Source organism: Hoplias malabaricus, chromosome Y (assembly GCF_029633855.1).
Source record: "Hoplias malabaricus isolate fHopMal1 chromosome Y, fHopMal1.hap1, whole genome shotgun sequence".
Lineage (NCBI taxonomy): Eukaryota > Metazoa > Chordata > Actinopteri > Characiformes > Erythrinidae > Hoplias > Hoplias malabaricus.
The window spans coordinates 4,389,189-4,406,850 of NC_089820.1; the positions used below are offsets into that span (position 1 = coordinate 4,389,189).

Sequence of the window (17,662 nt, forward strand, 5' to 3'; positions counted from 1 at the left end):
TACCCATGGTGGATTAAAATTGATTAAAGTAGAGAGAGAGAGAAAGAGAGAGAGGAGTTCATCCTGTTTGAAACATGGCTTGCTAACCTAGAAAGTCATGGGAATACCCTCTTTCTCCACAGGTAATGCTTTGCAAGTCCTCTCAACACATGTCATTATGAATACATACTTCCCTATTCTATTTCAACCTGGACCAGAAAGAATGAACATTACAGTTCAAAGTAGCTGGGAACTAGTTGTTAAGCCAAACGGCAATGATCTATTTGAAGGAGATCCCAATTTGTACTACTGTGTCATAGTGCGCTAATTTGCTAACCATGACCATTACAATGTAGAGCACAATATTCACCCAAAAACAGTGCTAACTGTTTGATGGATGGGGCCCTTGGACATCAAACAAATTAGAGCCGCTTCCACCATCCTACACATACTACAGAAGATCTACGACGTCGGTAGCCCCTATCCTTTAGCCTCTGCCATCATCACGTGTAGTTGTGCCTGCCATCAAAGCTCTGAAATGCAGATGGCTTAGCCAGCTTCCTCAAGGACAGTGTGTCCGTCTTGCCCTCAGGCCTGGCCCCAGATTTGCTCCTCTGGAATGGGTTCCTGGCTGCTCCTCTACCCTTGTCCATACGCTCGCTGATGGAGAAACTCTTCCGGGCGTAGACATTTGAATGGGAGTCCTCCGAAGAAGAGCAGCTGTTGGCTCGCTCCAGTCTGGAGATTGGAGAGCAAAAGGGGCCAAGAGCCAAGCCCAGGCCCAAATCCACTCCCACACTGCTCCCTCCCCCTGTGCTGGGGCATGGTTTGCTAGTATCGGCCGAACCCTCAGCAGGCTCCTCAGGGTCGGACTCGGCATGGCTCAGCTCAGCATCTCGCTCTGGGTGCGAGGCACCTAGGTCCTGGGGCTTCTCGAAGGTGAAAGATCCCCCAGGAGAATCTGATCTCTCCGGTGCTGGGTATGGAGTAGAGACACAGCGAGTGTCAATGCAGTCTGTGATGCTGGTGTACTCGGCAGCCTTTACCTGCACCCCGATTCCTCCATAGTAACTGCGTGGTGTAAACATCATGCTGTGGGACTTCACCAACAGTGGCTCATCTAGAAACAGGGGCCCTGCGGCAGACAAGAAGCGGCTGCTCTTGGAACGTTCCAGGATGCCTGCAGAGGGTGGAGGGGATGGATCAATGTCCCATGGGGGCAAGGTGTCTGGCAGCAGATGTGCAGAGCACAAAGACAAGTCAGCGGCGGCACTGTCCTCAAACAAGACTGTGCCATCCGTCTGTCTTTCACTTGCCCCTGCCCTCATGCTGTAGTCCCGCCCCCCAGACATCACCACCTCCATGATCTCGGAATGAAGCGAGGAATCCCGTGCGAGTGGAGGAACCCTCCTAATTGGCTCCAGGAAGCTTTCTGTGGGCTGTGCCTCCTCTGATGCTGACACATAGATGTCTATGCAGGATGAAGGCCGGTGCTGTTGTTGCACTGATAGCGTATTCAAAGGAGCAGGTTTGCAATCTTTTGGGGCGGCTCCTGATGCTACGGACTGTGAGCTATTAGCTCGGTGCAGGCTCAAAGAGCGCTCCTTGAAGAAGCCCTCTGCACGGTCCGGCCCGCACCTGTCCCTGAATGAGTGTCCCACATAGAATGAGTGGCTCCTTGCTCTTGGAGCCAGTGCTGTGGGTGAGGTTGGTGAAATAGACTCCTCCCCACCTTGCTCCAGAGACTCTTGGAGCCGATAGGCATTTCCTTCCTGGCTGTTGAAGCTGCTCTGCCGGAGGATATAGTTGGTGTCAGTGCAGTCTGAAGATGTCCTGGAGCGGACCTTGTTCGTCTCGCCCCGGTCCATGCCTGTGACCCTCTCAAGTGTAGCTGCCATTCGGCCAATCAGCTCCTCCATCTGGGCCAGCCTGATGTCCACAGTTTGCAGGGAGGCCTTCATGAAGTGCTCCCGCTCGTTTACCTCCTCTAGACGCATGGCCATGTTCTCCACCCTGACAATGAAAATAAATTAAATGGAAATTTATAAAAGCCTGAAACTGCAGAAAAAAATATTTAAAACTGTAAAGAGGAGTGTAACTTTAGACTGGCTGTTTCCTTAAATAATAGGTATACAGATAAGCTTGAAAATCTATATTGTAACATTTAATGGTAATTCTACGTTCAAATATTCTCTGACTTTGTAATTTTATGTTTACTGTTGTGTTATATTGAAAATTACCATTTTCATATTATTCAACAAAAATAACCTAAAAATTTAGCAGTTTAATAATGTCAGATGAGAAGAACTTGTCACTACATACATTGAGTTCCAAGGAAAGTTCAAGGAAAAAGCACTGCAAAAGCATGTCAATTTGTTCTGTTCTTTGGTGATAATGTTGTATCCAAAAGTGTGTGTGAATTTTGGTTAAGAGGATTTAAAAATGAGTGAGTGATTGTGAACTTAATATTAAGTAGAATATTGTAAGTAAATTTTTAAATAAAATGACAATTGTCATTTTTTAATGCCATGCAGCAGTTACCATAAAATGATAATCGACAGGAGGGAGAATGTTTGAATTTTGTATTACAGCTGTGCAATATGCTATAAATGTACTTGTAAACAAAAATGTGCACCATGGTTTTAATAAGCTGGTAAGTATCAGTTTTTGCATGGTAAAACTCTGTTAAATGTTCAGGCTCTGTATCTTTTCACTTCTGAAATGGGGGCCTGCTCTGAGCGGGACTCGAACCCAGGTCAGTAGCATAAAAGAAAATTAACTGGTGAGTTATCCCCCAGTAATGGCGGTTGGCCCTTGTGCAAGACAGTTTGGTCTCAGAACAGGTTACATTTACAAAAAATCCAGATAAACAGTGAGATTCAAACCCAGGACGTCAACACGTGAGACAATGCACCACTACTGAGAGAAAATAAACGGGTTAAAAATAAAACAAAAAACAAGACAGTAAGACACCACACTAAGCATGTGAAATGGTGGGAAAAGGAAGACAAAAACGCCACGGGAAGGATGGCAACACCGATAAACTGGGGAGAGCTAAACTCAACTTCCCAAAATAAAACTAGGTGACTAAGTGCTTGATGAACGTTTCTTATAAATAGAACTTTCCCCTTTTTTATCTGTTGAGGAATAAAGGGTCTTGAGACAAAGAACAGAGAAAGAGAGAGAGAGAGAGAGAGAGAGAGAGAGAGAGAGAGAAGGGCTGTGTATCCACATGCACCCCTCATAGAGAAAGAAAGAAGATGTAGCCAACAGGCTCTCAGTCCTCAGATACCAAATTACAGACAGAGAGCTTAGCTCAGAGTTTAGCAAAGACGGAGTGACTGGATCCCGGGGTTGATATAGCACTCGCGAATCGTGGTCTCCCCCTGGTGGCCAGGGAGACCTCACCCCTGCCTCAACCCTACCTGCTTCATCTGTTATTAATAGGTAAAATAATAATTAAATATTGTTATACTAATATGCATTATGTAAGTTTTGTAGATCTGTATACCTTTCAGATGTCACTCGGATCCTTTCATCATTGGAAGAATTAAACCGATCATCTTTCTCTCGAAAGTATTCTTCAATACATTGCTCCTCAAAATCATGGAGTTTTTTCAGTTCATCTTCAGTAATGAAGAGCTCTGTTGGATGACAACATGATGAAAATGATTTAATTTCCTGATCTTATATTTATCCATTTCTTTTGAGTTACCCACTATCTTATCTTGTTTTTGTGCAAATTCTGGATTGACAGAGCAACCGCAGACTGTATGGTTTAGTTTTTCCTGTGCTCTGTGTCCTTGAATAACTCTTGACTAAACTCTTACAAATATTGATAATTAGCCAACAAATTGATTTAGTTGATGGTGTAGATTGGAATAAAGATGTTATGTCACTGGACACTCACTCAGTCCAAAGTCCCGTTCATCATCGTCGTGCTTCCTCCAGCGACAGCACAGGTGCTTCAGGACCATGGTCATATGACTGAAGATGATGAGGGGAGGAGGAAGAACAGGGCGCTCATGGAAGGTCATGATCAGTTGGTACCGCTGAAACTTCCAGACCTGGTTGGAGATGGACTTCACCTCGAAAAATGTGTTGCTGTCAAACAGAGGTTACAGTGTCACTTAGATCAATTCAAGAGTGACACTATGTACCTGTTTTACTTGTACTTGCCTCCCACCGTGGTGCCAGATTTGTCTCTAGGGAGTAATTTATAGGCATAATATGAGTAAAACATTTTTTGATTATATATCATGAAGGTGGAGATAATTTTGGAAAACTCCCAATTTGAGGGGAAGCAGATAGTTAATGCAACATTTAGAAAACAGTATAAAATTGCAGCCATACAGCTGTGGCAATTGCCTTCAAATCATCATTACAATGGAAAGAAAAAATTGCTTGACAATTGTTAGTCAGATGATGAAGATAATCTAAAGGCTTTTTTTTTTTTTGTGATATACCTGACTTATTTCTCAGGCTAAAAGAAAAAGTGTCCATTTTGTGCTGATAAAATTTCATTGTTTACTTCACAGCTTTCCTTGACAGTCAAGGTAAAAGGTACTCAAATGTTTACTTGTATTTATAAATATACAGTGGTGTGAAAAAGTATGGAGAGAGATTAGTCTCAAAATACTTTACAAATGCATAAATGTTAATCCACAAATTAAACACAATAAAGTCATAAATATGTTTCATTGTTCACAAATGAATACATCCCAATCTGTGTCTCACAGTCTGCAATTGGTACAAATACAGTCACATTCATAAATATACATTTTTGGTTTTCATAGATATAATCACAATTTTATCATCATCATCATCTTCTTTTCCGCTTTTCCATTTCAGGGTCGCGGTGGCAACAGGGCGAGCAAAGAAGCCCAGACGTCTCTGTCCCTCGCAACATCCACCAATTCCTCCTGGAGATCCCAAGGCGTTCCCAGGCCCAGCCAGGAGATATAATCCCTCCAGCGTGTCCTGGGTCTACCCCGGGGCCTCCTTCCAGTTGGACGTGCCTGGTATACCTCCAGTGGGAGGCGTCCAGGAGGCATCCTTATCAGATGTCCAAACCACCTCAACTGACTTCTCTCAACGCGAAGGAGCAGCAACTCTACTCCGAGCTCCTCTCTAGTCACTGAGCTCCTCACCCGATCACGGAGAGTACGCCCAGCAACCCATCGGAGAAAGCTCATTTCGGCCGCTTGTATCCGCGATCTTGTTCTTTCGGTCATTACCCAGAGCTCATGACCATAGGTGAGAGTGGGGTTGAGATTGACCGGTAAATTGAGAGCTTTGCTTTATGGCTCAGCTCTCTCTTCACCACAACGGTGCGGTACAGTGACCGCATTACTGCAGACGCTGCACCTATCCTAAGGTCAATCTCACTATCCCTCTTCCCATCACTTGTGAACAAGAACCCGAGATACTTGAACTCCTTCACTTGGGGCAGGTTCTCACCCCTGGCCTCACCCATGGCCTCAGACTTGGAGGTGCTGATCCGCATACCGACCGCTTCACACTCGGCTGCAAACTGCTCAAGTGAATGCTGGAGGTCTCCGTGCGAAGAAGCCAGAAGAACAACAAAAGCAGAGATGCCACCTCCTGAGCTCCTCAACGGAAGCCCTCCTGCCCCAGGCTACGCCGCGCCACCTTGTCCATGAATATCAGGAACAGGAGTGGAGATAAGGCACAGCCCTGATGGAGTCCAATGCCCATACTGAACAAGCTTGACTTACTACCAAGGATGCGAACACAACTCAAACTCTGAGAGTACAAGGACCGTACAGCTCGCTGGAGCGACCCTGGCACCCCATACTCCCGGAGCACCTTCCACAGAATCTCTCGGGGAACACAGTCATATGCCTTCTCCAAATCCACAAAGCATGTGTAGAGTGGAATAGCAAATTCCCACGCCCCCTCAATCATCTGTGAAAAAGTAAAGAGTTGGTCCATAGTTCCACGGCCTGGAAGAAATCCGCATTGTTCCTCAAAAATCCTAGATTCGACTATCGGACGGATTCTCCTTTCCAGCACCTTGGCATAGACTTTCCCCGGGAGGCTGAGAAGTGTAATGCCACGATAACTGGCACACTTTCTCTGGTCCCCTTTTTTGAAAATAGGAACCACCTCCCTGGTTTGCCAATCCAAAGGCACAATCACAATTTTATGCGAAAATAAATACATTTGTTTAAATTTACATTGCAAATATTTGTAAAGTCGAAGTCTCGAATTTAAAATGTATTTGTAAATTGTAGAATCTGCGTTTGTGGATCAAGTCACTCATGTGTTTTCCGTGATGTGCATTTGTTCATTTCCTCTCGCGGGTTTTTGGATTTTGAGATTTTCTTTTCGCATTTCACCCGATCCATATACAAATGCAGCCTGATCCACAAATATGGAGAGCAGGTGAACAAGCCACCGCTAGGAGGCACTGTTGTTTTAGGACGTGGGGGCCAACTTAAATGGAGACGCATTTGCGCAACATTTAATGTGGAATTTCTAACAAAATGCCACCCAAACCACTGAATTCAGCTTAATATCACAGATAGTTAGGAGTGGATGATCACCGTGGAACACTTTTGAAGGTGCCCTAAATTTAACGACGCTAAAGTCCAGCGGAACTTCCCTAATTTTGCTGCAGACAAGTTGTCAAATAAATTACGTTAAAAACATCCCATATTTGGACACTAAAAGTTTCATAATTGTGAGATTGGACTGGTAAGGCGGGTGATTTGTTTCAGACCGACTGATGCCAGTCCTTCACAGGGCAACACAGACATTCACGGACACTTTTGAGTTGCCAGTCCACCTACCAATGTGTGTTTTTGGACTGTGGGAGGAAACCGGAGCACCCGGAGGAAACCCACGCGGACACGGGGAGAACACACCAACTCCTCACAGACAGTCACCCGGAGCGGGAATCGAACCCACAACCTCCAGGTCTCTGGAGCTGTGTGACTGCGACACTACCTGCTGCACCACCGTGCCGCCCCGAAATTGTGATTATATCTATGAAAACCTAAAACATATATTTATGAATGTAACTGTATTTTTACAAATTGCAGACTGTGAGACACAAATTGGGATGTATTATTTTGTGAATAGTGAAACATATTTGTGACTTGTGTTTAATTTGTGGATTAACATTTACACATTTGTAAAATATTTTGAGACTAATCTCTCTCCATAAAAAAGTGTTTGCCCCTTCATGATTTCTTATTTTTTTGCATATTTGTCACTCTTTACTGTTTCAGATCATCAAACAAATTTAAATAGTAGTCAAAGACAACAAAATGCAGTATATAAATGAAGGTTTTTATTATTAAGGGGAAAAAAAATCCAAAACTACATATCCCTGTGTGAAAAAGTGTTTGCCCCCCAAACCTAATAACTGGTTGGGCCACGCTTAGCAGCAACAATTGTAAACAAGCATTTGCAGTAACTTGCAATGAGTCTTTCACAGCGCTGTGGAGGAATTTTGACCTGCTAATCTTTGCAGAATTGTTGTAATTCAGCCACATTGGATGGTTTGAGCATGGACTGCCTTTTTGAGGTAATGCCACAGCATCTCAATAGGATTCAGGTCTGGACTTTGACTAGGCTCCAAATATTCACTTTGTTTTTCTTCAGCCATTTTCTTCAGTCCATAAGGTGGACATACTGGTGTGTTTTGGATCATTGTCCTGCTGCAGAACCTAAGTTTCTTTCAGCTTGAGGTCACAAACATGGCCGGACATTTTCCTTTAGAATTTTTGGTAGACAGCGGAATTCATGGTTCCATTTATCACAGATCTTCCAGGTCCTGAAGTGGAAAAACAGCCCCAGACCACCACACTACAACCACCATGTTTTACTGTAGGTATGATGTTCTTTTTCTGAAATGAGGTGTTACTTTTACACCAGGTTTAATGAGACACACACCTTCCAAAAAGTTCAACTTCTGTCCACAGAGTATTTTCCCAAAAGTCTTGGGAATCATCAAGATGTTTTCTGGCAAAATTGCACTCTTGGGGTAATTTTGCTCGGCCGGCCACTCCTGGGAAGATTCACCACTGATCCATGTTTTCGCTGTTTGTGGATAATGGCAATGTGTTTTGCTGGAGTCCCAAAACTTTAGAAATAGCTTTAGAACATTTTTTCAGAGTAAAAGTGTCATTTACTTTCTTTCATATTTGTTCCTGAATTTCTTTGGATCTTGGCATGATGTCTAGCTTCATGCAGGTCCTGTTTAAGTGATTTCTTGATTGAGAACAAGTGTGGCAGTAACCACACCTGTGTGTGGCTAGAAATTGAACTTTGACTAATATATACATTTGTTTGATGATCTGAAACATTTAAGAGTGACAAACATGGGGGGAAAAACCATGAAGGGGGCAAACACTTTTTACAACAGTGACTAGGCTAGTAGACAGAATTATGGTGCTTAGCCATTGCATTTTACCTAAAGTACTCTACTTTTTGCATGCCTAATGGCAGATTTTGTAGCTGGTAACTGGAACCAGTTATATCTTTTTAGGACTTGCTCACTTGTGGTTCTATGTACGACTCTTTTAGGGCCACAGCATTGAAAAAAAAAAAGATTCAGAGTTAAAAATTCTGAGAATAATCTCTGAATAATTCTGATTCAGAGAATAAAGCCAGAATATTTAGAGAAACACTGTTTGGGTTATTATTTATTACTATATGTAGACAGACAGACTGACAGTCTGTGCGCCATTGAGTGAGTTGTGAAAGAAGCAGTCAGTGAAGTGAACAGAATTATGATGATAAAAAATGCATCCACACGACTTTTCAACTAAACCCCGTCAGTGCAGCTCCTGACTGCGATGCATACGGCTTTAGTTTATTGTACAAGTCCATGAGCCGTAACGCTATGGAGCCTCGTGGGCATTCGTAGCAATCCGAATAGGGACTAAACTGTGGCGTGTAAACCTTGCAAAGCGAAAAATACAGACATCCAGCACAAACTACAGCAGAAATCATGTTTTTATCTGACACACAATGACACCTTGTAAAATTACTCCATAATCTTTTGAAGAGGTACAAATTTTCTTGGATTGATGGTGGATGAAAGAATCCAGTGAGAGAAAAAAACTTTACTGATATGTGATTTAAGCTCTTTTAACTTAGCAATGCTTGCTGTGGTTTCCAAAGCCCATGGTTCCTGTTAGTCTGTGTTTTGCGTTATAGTGTATTTAGTCGGGTAGGGTAGATACCATGCAGTGGAAAAGCACCATTAGTACATTTTTAGTGGTTTTGTAATTAGTCAACATAGTACATGAAAAATAACCATAACCAAGACACATGATGGGTCTTACTTGAAGACAGCTATGAGGAGATTGACCAGAAGAATATTGGCTACGAGCAGGTAGCAAGCCATGATTGCTGGGACGATCCAAGCGCCAGTTTTGCATGGTGGTAGTGGCACAATGGCGCCATCTTCAGTTGTGATGTTCTGTCCACATGGTGCTAAAGAGAGAGAACATTAGTTAGCACTAACATGGTCGCTGGACATGGATGAGATAGAAAGACAAAAAAACTCGAGATGTGCCAAACATAAAAACCAAACAAAAAGAAACCCAAAAGAATCGACACCAACAGAAACCACAGCCGAAATGATGTGAAACACCATCAATCTCTTATCGCCCTTGTTTTCACTGGCACACAGCCAACAAGGCTTTCAGATGAGCGATAAGGAGTGAGAACCCATATGGTGATAGAGATGTGGATCGAAAATATATTTCAAAATATATTCGGTTATGCAAAATTAACACTCTCCAATATATTTAAACATGTCCTTGGATGTTTAAAATATATTGACACTTCAGAGTGTAGCAGTTTTGTAAAAAAAGATGGCTGGATATTGTGCAGAATGTATTGAAAATACATTGTACGTTTTTTCCATTACGGATGGTTCAGTTGAGGTGGCTTTCAAGAAAAGGACAGTCACACTGGTAACCGTTCGTGTTTGCTCTTGATTTACTGTTTGCGAATCACACTCGGAAGCCCAAAGATAGAGAACTGAAGTAACTTCAATTTGTGTTCAATTTGTAATTTATACCGGTTTGAGCTAAAAAAAATCAGATCTGTCAAAAAACTCTGACAACTGAACCACATGAAAAAACATTTGCTGATGAGGAGAGGTGACGAATGCGTGGGGAATTGCTGTCGGCTTTTATAGCCCACAAATTACACACATCTTTGTATTTGTATATGAAGAAATGCCCTATGTTTAGAAATACCAATTTAGGTTTGAATAAGTTTAGCCTCCACAGCTTTACAAGCCCAAAATTCAGGCTATTTAAGAATACAGGGATACATTCACACTGCATATCTATTTTTAGGTTTCAGTTTTCAGCCAAGTCCGTTGATGCTAGGCTTGGTGGATGTGTAGTATTTTAGCATGAATGCAAATAGTACTGCTCCTGGTAAGCTGCTTGCAAGCTAGCATACCATGCAGTACTACATTTATCATTCAGTGTGGATGGTGGGTTGGGGATGGGTTCAGCATCATCAGGTTTCCATGACAGAGATCAGACCCAAAAATCTGGCGTATCATTTGTTTGTGACGATTTTCAATGTGTAAAAGAGATTCTCTAAAAGAGAATCCCCGGCATGGAAACATGCTCCGATTTCTGTGCAGTGCTGTGCACGAGTGTCGTATTCTCCTTGCCCACTAGGGGGGAGATGGTGGAGTGGATGGCAATGGCATGGTGGAACTGGAATGGTGCTGGTGAGGGAACTCTTATTGAATAATTTGACCGATTTATATATGTATTGGAAAATTGCCTATATGGGATGGACCACTGTTACGCCCACTTCCTTGAGTTCGAATGTAATTTTCGACCAGCCAGAGTTTTTCATTCGGCCTGTTCTGTAGCTTCCTACTATTCACATCTGAAACAAAGAACGACAATGTTATTTCAGCTCTCTTGTCTTTGGGCCATCCACCTCTCAGCAAACAAACAAACAAACAGACACACACACACACACACACACACACACACATACACACACATACACACACATACACACACACACACACACAAATATTATACAGGTGTGAGATTAAGTTGGTGAACCCTTTGGAATGATGGACGTTTCTGCATTAATGGCCTCAAATATGACACCTGATCTTTAACTGTTGTAACAACAAAGACATGATCCAATGGTTGAAGTCTTATTCATCCACTAAAAAACACATTTTCTGTACATATTTTTTATACTAGAGTCAGTCCCAGCTACACATCCTGACTGGCTAAAAAAGTGTTCTACCCATGTTATTGGCTGTAACAGGCTCACCCCACCACTCCAACAGCAACTGAGTTTATGGTGCATCTAACCAGTAGTAACTTCCTACTCTGGCACATAGAAAATGACATAATCAAATTCTGAAACTGCAATTGCACCTTAGTAACCTTTTTGGTCGGGAGCTGTGATGACAGAACAACTCAACAAACTACATTGGAGATCAAAATCAGAGAACGTTGTTGTTGTTGTTGCTAGGAAGAGAGTGGAGTGGGCCCTGTGTGAAGCTGTAATGGACAGGCATAGGATATTTTACACCTTATCCTGTGTATAATTACAACTTTATATTACAAAGTTACTACTCATCAACATAAACAGCCTAACATGTATAGAAGGGTTGTTGATGGAGTGTATTCCATTACTTGAAGATAATTTAAATAACAATATAATAACTTAATAGTTTTAAATCTGAAAAAAACAAACTGTGATTATTAGTTAACAGTAATATTAAAAAAAATATTAGCCACCTGTTTGTCCACAGTAATTTCCAAAGAATCTCTATGAGGTTCAGATCAGGACCCTGGGCTGGTCATTCAAGAAATGTCCGCTTTGCGATATAACCAGGGGCACTGAATACAAATCACTGGCTGACTGGGAGATATGTTTCTCATCTGACCCAAATATATTACACATGGTCTCATTGCTACAGTCAACTTTGGACCAGTTCTCCAGCCACACAACACACCCCTTTGCAGAAGTTACTCTAGCTATTTTATGATAGGTTTGTTTACTGCTGAGTGCACTTTATTTCCATATTCAAGGCCAAACCCTAATTCTCCATAGAGAGTCTCCTTTTCATTCTCTGGTGCATTGATAATATCTTGAAGCTTTATATTCTAGAAAACACACTTTTAGTATGACCAGTGCCTTTGCAGTGTCTGAAAGGGTGATTCCTTCAACCTGCATCTGAACAACTTGTTGTTACAGTCTCAGTGACCATGTTATCGCCACATTGCAAAACATGCAAAAAATTAGATATATTAGATTTGTCAGATAAAGTACTAGATAAAATAATCCCAGGTGCCATTACAGCACCAACAACTGTGAAGTCTCCTCAAAGTTTCTGTAACATTTGTCACACATTTTCTATATTTCACATTTAAGTTTTTATATCGTGACATGGTATAGTTTTAATCCTTTTTATATCTTTCACCTACATTAAGTTAAGTTGGTCTTTAATTTTGATCTCTGCAATAGAATAAGAAACTAACAAACATACAGAAAGTATAGTTTAGCAAACAAGTTAAAACCCAGTTAAAAACATATGTGAGCTGAAAATTATAATGAGACAGTTTTATGGTTTATGGTTACACTATACATAATGTTAAAGGGTACTCGTTTTTGAGGGACAGGACCTGGACCTCCTCCACATTGCAATGTTAGGGATTCTTTGTTTCCTTTACTTTGCAGAGCTGTTGTGTAAAAGCAATACTCAAGCTTGTGTGTTTTCATGAATGACATCACATCCACATCAAGATATTATTATCTTCTTCAAAGTGTTGGATTGGATGTTTCTAGTTTTGAGATCTCCAAATGTGAAATCTACTAGAAGCATAGCTATAGTGGAACCTGTAATCATTACACGTTTTAGGCAGATTCTTCATTATGGAAAGGTTTACAAACAGGTCAATCTTGATTTTAACAGCAGTGGGTTGTTTTTCTGTTGGGATGAGTGGCTTCATTTGTGACATCTACATAAATATAGCTCATGTCCAGTGGTTTTCTTACCTCCCACTTACAAACACATTGATGACAGCTTGACTGTCATCCTGTTCAATCTCCAAGACTGGCAGGAAAATAGAGGGCAGGGGGAGTGAATGAACAGCACTGTCCTCCGTCAATATCCATGGCTTTGGTGCCTTTTAAAATGGCACCTAACACCTAACAGTCCCCTGGGAGCTGATGGTTCCCCGCTGCTCCGGTATGTGAGTACTTATTGCCATTAGTGCACTACTGTGTGTGTGTGTGTGTGTGTGTGTGTGTTCACTGTATGGTTCAAATTAGGAAGCACGATTCCAACACATGTTGTACATTTACAATCAAATGCACGCGTATTAATTTACTGTTATATTGCTTTGTTTCCTAAAGTGGATTTCTTCCTATCGTCCATTTTCCCTGAATCTCTTTGTTGTCCATTTCACCAAACTCCTACCCAATTTATAATGTGTACAACTAGGCTAACAACTATGATTAATTAATTAGGTCAATATATATCATTAAAACTTTATAAGTTGAATATGGTTTCAAAATGTTCACAAGAATTTTCTCACAACTGTATATACACAAACACACACAAAAACCCAAGCATACAATGCTATGAATTGTACACATCACAAATACTTTTATATATGACTAGGACACCTTATGGTGTTCAAGAGTTAATTCAAATTGTAACCATTGATTGCTTCATAAATGCCTTTGGCTCTAGTAGTTTATGGTAAAAAATATCTCAGATTCATTTAAAAGAAAGGTGCTTTGTTAAGATATCATAAGCTTAATATACATTTCAAGAGGAAAGTGCATGTTGTCAAGTATATTCAGGCATTTGTTTGTGAGATATGGTTGGGTTATGGAGTTTGCACAAGGACTGCACTGTCCCTACAGCATTTTTTAAAAATCTTTATTAATTATTGCCATTTTCTTACCCAGCCAGTCAAAGAAAATATGACACCTAGGATAAATAAACCCCACTTGTTGGTTACTTCATTCCTTAGTGATGCCAAGTGGCTGGAAATCCAAGTGAATGCAATTGTCTCTAAAAATGTAGGACCGTGCTTCTGGTAACTGTTGTAACAGAATTGTCAGTTCTTCTCCAAAACTGTTGAGGATGTGTTAGCAGAAGCTTGAGATGATGCAGTGGTGCTTCTTGTGATTTTGGAAGAACAAGATGATTGTCTTTACACTTTCAGTTTGGAAGGATTGTGGAATTAGCCATGACTAAACAGGAGAGAAAACCTGGGGCAAGTTCTTGTGTAAGTAGTGTGTGTAATTTAGTGCTTATCATACCTGAAAATCTACACCAAGGTCTGTACCATGAATCATAATTTGTAACATTTAATCCAGTAAGTTTTGGTTTTCACATGGCAATTATTAAGAGAGTGGCCTAAAAAACTTTGCAGGATACATCTATGTCCTGTCATTTTCCCATAATTGAAATTGATTGGTTTGTAGAGTGTTGAGTATCAGACGTTGGTGTGCGTTCAATTCAGTGGTTATCCGGAAAAATGAAAGAAATGTTAATTAAGTTGCCGCTGTCCTGATAATATTATGGCACCACTACTAGCGGTTCAAACTCAAGCAAGACATACATTCAATATGCATGCAATACTTACTTATTCACCAGATCCTTATTCACATTTTCAATTCCACTTTAAATGGCTGAATTACCTTCTCTTCCTTTGAGTGCCCTTCTCATAATAATGCATTATATCCATTATTTTGTGGTTTGGGATAAAGCAAAAGTAATGTAGTGGGAATCAAAGTTATTGAAATTTTAGCTTTTATTGCTGTTTACTACAGTAACAATTGGCATAAAATTACTATGTGACATAGGAGAGAGGTGTAATGTTTTATTTTCCCTCATGTGTACATCTCAGCCTATGGAGATATGTCAAAATACTCAGTAAAGTTGTAAAAAAAAATGTTTACTGTTCAAAGATGCAGCACTATTTCCACTTAAGGCAGCATGGTATGGTTATTGTAATGAGTTTACAGTTGAAGTAATTGTTTGTACATATTTTCAAGTTTGAAGGCAGTGAGTAAATGTCTTGGTTATGCCCATATCTTTGATTTATGTTTTGATTTCTTATCCTGTAAATACACAAACATAAAAATGACAGATGCACTGTAGTAAAACAGCATTAACCCACCTACCCAGGTAAAACTTATCCTGTCCGAATAGGGTGTAAGGGTAATGCAGGTCATCCAGAAAAACAAAGTGTTGAAGAAAATAACACGGAAATCTATTTGTTTACTGTTTGATAACAGCTGGTTTGAAAAGTCCAAACCATCCAAAAATGTTCATCCTGCACATGATCCGAACCATGGTGCCATTTGAGATCATCCAGACTAAGACCATCTCTTTTTTTGTCAGACCAAATTCTACCCTGGTTCGGAAAAAAAAAAACCCGAAGAAGTTTGAAGGTCTAGACCAAACAAAGTAGGCGTGAAAACCCCTTTAGTGTGCCAATGACCCATCAACCAATCATCATGCCCCACTAAACCCATAACTTTTTAATACATAAATATAGTGCAGCTAAAAGACCAATTAGTGGCAGCGTGAATTCTTACAATATGTTCAATCCACACTGTCCATTTTCCATGCACAATAAGGGTCACCAGGGTCAGCAGTGGGATGGTTGTGACACTTCTTGACCAGGCCCATAAGTTAAAGTACTTCATTCTCATCCAACTTCCCTCAGATGGCAAAGTTCTCCAGTTCTTTTGGCCTTTGTACTTCAAGGTCCTTCATTTCATCTCCGCTTCGTGTGTCCATCTTCAGTGTTGAACATTAATATTTGAAAAGTCCTGAATGATTTAAACTTATGTTTTAACCTCAAAGTGCCAAGGGTTTGTATTTTCATTCTGGACAAGGCTCCAGTGGAATGAACTGACATAGACATGCAGTGAACGGAAAGGAGAAATCTCCACTTTGAGTCACACCATGTTGTTTTGTCCAAGTGTAACATTGTCTCTGACCTCAACTAAGTAAACCATTCTCTTAGAGTTGTGTACAAACTTTAGTCATGACCCTGTCCATGGCTGAAATGCCCTTGAGCAAGGCACTGAACCCACAACTGCTCCCCTAGCGCCGGGGATGGCTGCCCCCCCCCACTCTGGGTGTGTGTTCACTGCCACAGATAGGTTAACTGAAGAAGGCACATTTCGTTGTAAGTTGTACAATAACAAATAATGGCACATTATGTATTATCCAGATCTTGATGGGTCCAGAACCTGCCTAGAATTATTTCACACAAAGCAGGTTGCTCTTTTAGTTTTATGCTTTCCTTTCTCCAATATGATGCATTCAACCTAAAATGAATGTAACTTAATTTGTCACCCTAGAGGAACCATCTATTTAAATATATCTTTATTTGTTGTTGTGCTGGTGTCTCAGAAACCCTTCAAATCATTGGATTGACTCATGATACTGGGAATAAAGCTTATTTCCATGAGCAGCTGTATAAAGAGAAAAAACATTCATGACATCTCACAATAGCTTATATTAGACTGGAAAGTTAAAGTTTCTGGTCATCTGAACATATGCCATCATCTCTAGCTTCACACAGAGGATCCTAATACTTCAAAGCTGCAGTCACTGCAAGTCAATACTGAGTGAGCTGTCTACACAGGCACCATTGGCAACCAACAAATGCCATTTTACTTTTAATGATCTATGTTTTTTGGTCATTTCTTTTTGTTAGGTTGAGACTTTAAAAAATAACTGTTACAAATAAAATAATGCAAGTAAACAATTCCAATAAAATAATAACAGAAAAGAGATTTTAGTAAAAAAAAAAAACAATAATGAAAGCCCTAACAAATGTAGCATGCTAATATATATTCTAATGAATGTGTGCATCTTCATACAGAACAAATTATGCAGTTATATTTAAAGCTCTGCCAGTAGTAAACCCTTGACTTGGTTATATATATATATTTTTATAAACCTCTGTTTTATTTATATTAAAATTTCTAAGATTAAAAAATACTAGGACGTATTTTACCTTAATATTAAAGCTTCAAACCCATTGCAAAGCTTCACTGATCTCTATTAGGGAGAACAGACACTTTGTCATTGCTACTGCAGAAACAGCACAATGTAAATTTTAAATTCAGGACAGTGCTGTAAGAATGAATTGCACTCTGCATCAGTATGGGGAGCACAGGAGCAAAAATACCAAATATTACCTAGTGTTCCTTTAAAATTATGTCACAATATCTATGGAAATCAAGATGTCCAAAAAACAAACATATTTCAGAAATAAACTGTAGGCTGTAGTTTCAGTACCATGCATCCAAACCAGGCTTTTTGGACGATGTGCTATTTTTGATAAATAACAAGTACTTAGACTTACGGTCAATCTGGTCAGCGAAAACCTCTCCGTAGATCATCCAGTAAGGCATGAAGAAGATGTTGCGTGCCAGCATCCAAGACGGGTCCTCATTTGGGTTCAGGATGGCCTGACGTGCTACTCCAAAACTCATCAGCACCACCAGCATGATGATTACAAAATACATCATGTCAATCATCTGCAGAGAAGGGGAACATGAGTGTTGTATTGTTTCCAGGTTTTGCTAGGGGTAGCTAGATGCAATGCTTCCCTAGGTATGTGTTATGGTATTTTAGGTGGTGGTGAGGAGGTGTCTAGGT

The 17,662-nt window shown here is 40.6% G+C and overlaps 1 protein-coding gene across 5 annotated transcripts in view; it reads right to left on the reverse strand.

Annotated features, from left to right (window-relative positions):
* LOC136679498 (transient receptor potential cation channel subfamily M member 3-like) overlaps positions 1–17,662 on the reverse strand; it is a 242,962-nt gene continuing 225,300 nt past the window's right edge. For 4 of the 5 annotated variants that reach the window (XM_066658059.1, XM_066658058.1, XM_066658057.1 and 1 more), the window contains 5 exons: positions 17,367–17,541; positions 9,300–9,450; positions 3,890–4,083; positions 3,491–3,623; positions 1–1,992 (listed from right to left, as the gene is read on the reverse strand). In XM_066658059.1, the coding sequence (XP_066514156.1) occupies positions 483–1,992; positions 3,491–3,623; positions 3,890–4,083; positions 9,300–9,450; positions 17,367–17,541 (2,163 nt within the window). In that variant the 3' untranslated portion in view covers positions 1–482. Of the gene's footprint in view, positions 1,993–3,490; positions 3,624–3,889; positions 4,084–9,299; positions 9,451–10,770; positions 10,879–17,366; positions 17,542–17,662 lie in introns of all 5 variants that reach the window. The other variant, XM_066658055.1, reaches the window with a different exon arrangement.